At 41.5% G+C, this 6000-nt stretch overlaps 1 protein-coding gene across 3 annotated transcripts in view; it reads left to right on the forward strand.

Annotated features, from left to right (window-relative positions):
• The window catches only part of RNF144B (ring finger protein 144B), a 188909-nt gene extending 183366 nt beyond the window's left edge, over positions 1-5543 (forward strand). For all 3 annotated transcript variants that reach the window (XM_063812140.1, XM_054685628.2, XM_009450579.5), the window contains 2 exons: positions 2723-2812; positions 4358-5543. In XM_063812140.1, coding sequence (XP_063668210.1) covers positions 2723-2812; positions 4358-4498 — 231 coding nt within the window. In that variant the 3' untranslated portion in view covers positions 4499-5543. The remainder of the gene's footprint in view (positions 1-2722; positions 2813-4357) is intronic.
• The last annotated feature ends 457 nt before the right edge of the window (positions 5544-6000 follow it).

Raw genomic sequence — 6000 nt, forward strand, 5'->3', positions numbered from 1 at the left:
CAATGGTGTCTCCTAACTCTCTTCTCTCCCTCATGCTCTCTTGCGTGCTCTCACTCGCTCTCTCTCTCTCTTGTTCATGAGCATGCAGCAGTATCGCTACTGTTTTGACAGTGTTCCCTTCCCAGATCAAGGGACTTGGCTTAATTTTTTCTCACCATTCATGAATCAAGTCTCAAATTGAGGCGCAGTTTTATTCAGCCCTGTGCCAAGGCTAATGGTAACTTCAGAGTTTAAAATGCGATGCGAAGAGTTGGTGAGAAGGTCTTACTTCACTTCTGGTCTTTTAAAGTTTGGGGTAACATAAGTTGTTTATAGATAACACTCTGTTTTGGCAATTTGGACCTCTAAAATATGTCCATATCAGTGTAAGCCCTCAGTTACCATTGAGTTGCTATTCTTTTCTCAGCTCTTTGTTTTGATTGCTTGATTTGCTTTAATTCAACAAGCGATTTGTGTAGTGCTTTAGTTCAGACATGCTTAGTGAGTGAGTGTGCAGTTAGCATGTAATGTCATCAAGCAGGCCACCACCTGCTTGATGTTTAACGGAAAACTAGATATGTTGTTTAAGATGACATGTATGAATAAGAATAATAACCTCCATCGTAGTGATTTAAGAAGAGGTATAAACTGAGGAGAAGAAAATGGACATTTTAGACTCTAGAAGTTCAGCAGCTCAGTTTGGAAGAAATATCTTCTATTTAAAAATTGATTTATCATAGGCCCTTGAGTTACAATTATGTTTGATATTTAAGACCTAGCATGCATCTAAGTGAGTGATATTCTGGATGAGGATTTTACTGATTGTACATTACACATGCATTACAAATGAAAAACAATTTTTTTTTGTTTTCCTTCAGGTTTCACCAGAATATTAATTGGGTTCATATCCACAAGGAGGCTGAGCCCATGAGGTTCTCTTTAGGAGGCCAGAGTGTAAGGGAACAAATATGTGCACCAGATCTCCATCCTTTGGCTGAAATGTGTTTGGGGGATGGTGTTGCAAAGGACATGCTGTTCTGTCTCTTGTGCTGCTCTGGTTCTGGAGATGAAATGGTGCAGATGTTAAATGGCTGAATACACAGACTTCAAATATTGAAGCATCTTTTTTTCTGGTGACTGTTTTCTAAGATCTCATTTTCAGTTTTAGCCAGGGGCATTGGATTGTTGGTAATGATGTTTTTCTCTACGCAAGTGGAGTTCTACATCAGATGGTGGTGTGGATCTCTGTTTATAGGAAAGTTTGAGATCATGGGGCCAGGAGAGGGGTGATTGTCTAAAATCCAGGCCTGAGACGGACACCAAACAGGAATTTTGAGTGTTGTTGGAGTTGAGCTTGTTCCTGCCTTGATTCTCACCCCTGTAGTTTCAGAGGATGAGTTACGCTTAATTGTCTGCTTTAGAATCCTATTCCTGTCCATAGCCTTAGAGACTTGAGCTGTTCAGTTATCTCTTTCCTCTCCTGTGGTTTCAATTTCCACTCTCCACTCTCTCAACATATCCACGCATTCGGCTGTGTCACATTTAAACACGAGTAAACATTTTTCTTAAAGCCTACATCTTTTCCTTACTACCCCTCTATTTATCTTTCCTTTAGAAGCCAAGCTTCAAAAAAGCCTAATCACCTCTTGCTACTGACATTACTTACCTTCCAAATACTGCAATGTGTTCGGATTGCCACGTAGTCACACCCCAACTGTACCTCTTTCCCAGATTTTGAGTGATTTCTTATTGGCAGAATCCAATAGTACTTGTTTTTAGCATACCTAGATTCTCTGCTGCATTTAACATCTTGACCACTTCCATTTCAGTGATACCACCTCTGTTGGTTTCTCTTCTACCTTTCTGGTCATATCCCAGTTCCCTTTTTAGCCTCTTCCTCGATCCAGTCTTAAATGCCTGTGTTCAGCAGCCTCTTTGCTTCTCAGTTTACCCCTCTTCCTAGTTAATCTCAGTCTCTTCTATGGTTTCTTCTACCCCATGTACACCGATGCCCAGTTGAGTCCCCTTTCTCCATTTGTCTAATGAACAGACCATTAGATAGATTATCTACACTTAATTTGGACCCTGAGCTAGTTTTTCTGCTGAGGTCCAAGTTTTTTCTTTTTTCAGTGTAGATCTTTGTGATGAGTTGCCTTTTGAACAGCCCTACTTGGATGTCTCAACCATCTCTCAAGTTCAACGTGTCCAAACTTATCTTCCCAACACACTCCATCTCTATGTTGTCACTTCTCTCAATAAAGCGACTGCCTTCTTTTAACCCAATCACTTTCCCTTCTCTGTGATTGCTTCTCCTTGTTTCTCTCTAGTTACTTTCTTAATATCTGAGGACTGTAACTTCCTCTTCTCCATCCATCCTCAGTCACTGGCATTTTCTCTCTCCTGGTTTGCCACACCAGCCTTTCAGCTGCCTTGCTCCTGGTCTTCCCATTCCATTGTACCTCTGCCAGAGCTACCTTGCTAAGATAAGTAGTCAGGTCATTACTACTCTTTTTTTTTTCTTTTTAAAAATAATTAATTGAGATTCGTATTGATTATGATCTGCTTTCACTTTGGTGATTTACAAAACTACCAAGATAAAGATTACAGGCTTGGAATTCCTAGAGGGGGTCACTGATATCACCAGAGAAAAACTTTGCCTTCCATTTGGTGATCTGATGTGGTCTGTATTCATTTCTCAATTTAAAACTGCATATTTACTGAAACCAATCTTTTTATTTTTCAGAATGACATTTTCCTCAGACATTATGACAAAGGGCCATGCAGGAATAAACTTGGCCACTCAAGAGCATCAGTGATGTGGAACCGAACACAGGTACCCTGAGCTTATAGGGAGCGTGACATAAACCAAAATCGTGATGGCTTAAAGAGCCCACCTCTTCGCCTTTCCTCACTATTCCCTCCTGGGAGGTACCATCCCAGCCTGGGAGCTTCTGGGGAGTGTTAGGGCAGGGCTAGGGAAAAGTAATGGGGTAAATACCTAAAGTTAATTCATGAGCACAGTCTCCTTAAGGACAAGCGGAGAAGCAGGGGCACCAGAGCTGCCAGGCAGTCAACAGTGACGTGCAGAATGCAGGCAGATGTTCTTTCCTCTTGAGAAACAGTGGAATGACTTTCCTAAAGCCCTTTAAGGCATATTACCTATCAAAGGCAGTGTATTAGTCTGTTCTCACACTGCTAATGAAGACGTACCTGAGACTAGGTTAGTTATTAAGGAAAGGGGTTTAATGGACTGACAATTCCATGTGGCTGGGGAGGCCTCACAATCATGGCAGAAGGCAAAGGAGGAGCAAAGTCACGTCTTAAATGGTGGCAGGCAAGAGAGCTTGTGCAGGGGAACTCCCATTTATAAAACCATCAGATCTCATGAAACTTATTTACTACCACAAGAACGGTATGGGGGAAACCACCCCCATGATTCAATTATCTCCACCTGGCCTTGTCCTTGACACATGGGGATTATTACAGTTCAAGATGAGATTTGGGTGGGGACCCAGCCAAACCATATCAGGCAGTGCTCTAAAACCCTGTGAGCCCCTGCTGGGGCTTAGATCCCTGTGTACATGCCATTGTGTGTTTATGTGGCAGGTTCAAAAGGAGTCATGGTTTATTTTTAATTTTTAATAGTGTTTTATATTTATTAAAGGCCGTGTTCTTTGGAGGGAGTCAGTGCTAATATCCTAGTAATCATTAACATCCCTTTGAGCTAGTTGAGGAAATTCAAGTAGAGAGAGAGCACCAACACCAATAATTCATGACTATACTGAGCTTGCGACAGCTTGAGTTAGCATTTGGATGGTTTCCATCCTTGATTTGGTCCTTTGTATCTCTCTGGCTTCTCTCCAATTCAGATCATTGCTGGGCACTAGCTGAAAGGTCCCAGAAATGTAACTGTTCTGTGTGCCTGAGATGATGTCTTGTTCAGGCTGCTATAACAAATGACCATAGACTGGGAGGCTTAAAGAACAGAAATTTACTTCTCATAGTTCTGGAGGCTGAGAAGTCTGAGGTTCAGGTGACAGCATGGTCATATCTTAGCAAGGGCTCTCTTCCTGGTTTGAAGATGGCCATTTTTTTGCTGTGTCTTCACATGGCATAGAGCCTAGAGAAAGAAAGCAAGCTCTCTGGCATCTGTTCTTGTAAGAGCACCAATCCCATCATGAGGGCCCTGCCCTCATAAACCAACTAACTTCTAAAGGCCTCGTCTCCAAATACCGTCACATCGGGGATTTAGGGTTTCAACATATGAGCTTCAGGGGGACACAAACATTTGGCCCACAGCAGCTAACAGTATAGTTGGAATAAGTATACATATTGAAAGACTTAATTGCTGAACTATGCTTTTCTTTGAAATTTCCAGGTGGTGGGGATTCTCGTAGGCTTGGGCATCATTGCCTTGGTTACTTCACCCTTGTTACTCCTGGCCTCCCCATGTATAATCTGTTGTGTCTGCAAGTCCTGTCGGGGCAAGAAGAAAAAGCACGACCCATCCACAACCTAAAGATCTCTGTGTTCATACGCCCCAGATATGTGAGTTACATGAGATGGCACAGTGATAAAGCCCCATTTAGTGACCTTGCCTCCTTCTCCTTGCCAACTTTGAAAGTGCCTCTGTGTCCAGACTTTGAACTTGCCTGCCAGCCTTCAGCATCAGGAAAGGCCAAGTCCTGGGTGCGAGTGTTCCTATGTAACAAGAACTGGGCTCAACGGTCCAGCTGTTTCTATGGAGCTTTGGGGTTCCTTGAGATGAATGAACATACCATTTTATCATCCAAAGGATCTCACTGGACTGTTCAACTTCCAGCCAAATTCAAGGAGCTTGTGGGAACATTTGATATAACAAATGTGTTGTCATTGTTGGCAACATACAAGATAACCAAGAAGCTGGAGCCTGTTCTGTGTTGATTTGACTACCATGAGAAATACAGGGGAAACCTGATGAGGAGAAGGATAAGACTGCGTAAGGAGAAATCCTCATAGGAGCTATAAAGCAGGCTGCTGATCTCAGCAGTTGATATGGTGGTTGTGCCTCTGCTGGCTACTGGGTGTGCTGTCCCCATGTTCCCGCTGTGATTTGGCAGAAACACAATAGGTTTCTCCTTGTGTGATCTCAGCTTCAAGCAGGTGAAACTGCTGTGCAGAGGGAGTTGCCCCTTCCCAGTAAAAGAGCTGCAGCCTGTTAAACAATGTGGTCTAATTTAGTGTCTCTCCCTTGGTAAATGTAAGTTTTCTAAGTTGGCCAACTTGTCTCTTACAGCCAGTGGCTGTGGTCTACAAAATTGTTTCATATAAAATACGGGTAGAGTGGTAGAGTTTCAAAACTTTCATCATAGATATCTGGGACCTTTCTCAGGATCTGTGTTCACACAGCCAATAGATTTGGAATCAGGCCTAAGAGTACACATGGAGGGTAAATATTAAAGTGCGTATTATGTACATCTAGAATCCATGTGACTTGCAGCCTACCTGTAATTTCTATCCATTGAGCATGCATGGATATACCCAATAGTACACAGAAAATAAATGTTTACTTAAGAGCCATTCTATCCTTTTGTGACTGAAATGGTTTATTGTAAATCTGCCTAAAGATTTTTTGCATATTATATATGTGAATTTTGGTTGTAAGTTCATAACTTACCCAAGGGTATAGACTCATAACTCTTTTAAAACAGTGCTTAGTACAATATCCTGCCATCTCTGTAAAAACACTAATTGATAACCGAGTCATTTACATGTTTTCGAACACAGAGTAGCTCTTTTCTCAGCATCATTATTGCTCTTTCAGCATCTGTTAGGACAGTCTGAATACTTTCTGTTTCAAGGCACTGATAAAACAGCAACAAAAACATGTAAGAAATAAAATAGAAATGCTTTATATATTTTAGTTTAAACTTATGTATCACCTCATTGTGACTTATTTTTTCCATTATACCATTAGTCAGATTTGAATAACGAGGTTTTGAAAGGATAAAACCTTTTCTCCAATGACAGGATTATATAATT

This window comes from Pan troglodytes, chromosome 5 (assembly GCF_028858775.2).
Source record: "Pan troglodytes isolate AG18354 chromosome 5, NHGRI_mPanTro3-v2.0_pri, whole genome shotgun sequence".
NCBI lineage: Eukaryota > Metazoa > Chordata > Mammalia > Primates > Hominidae > Pan > Pan troglodytes.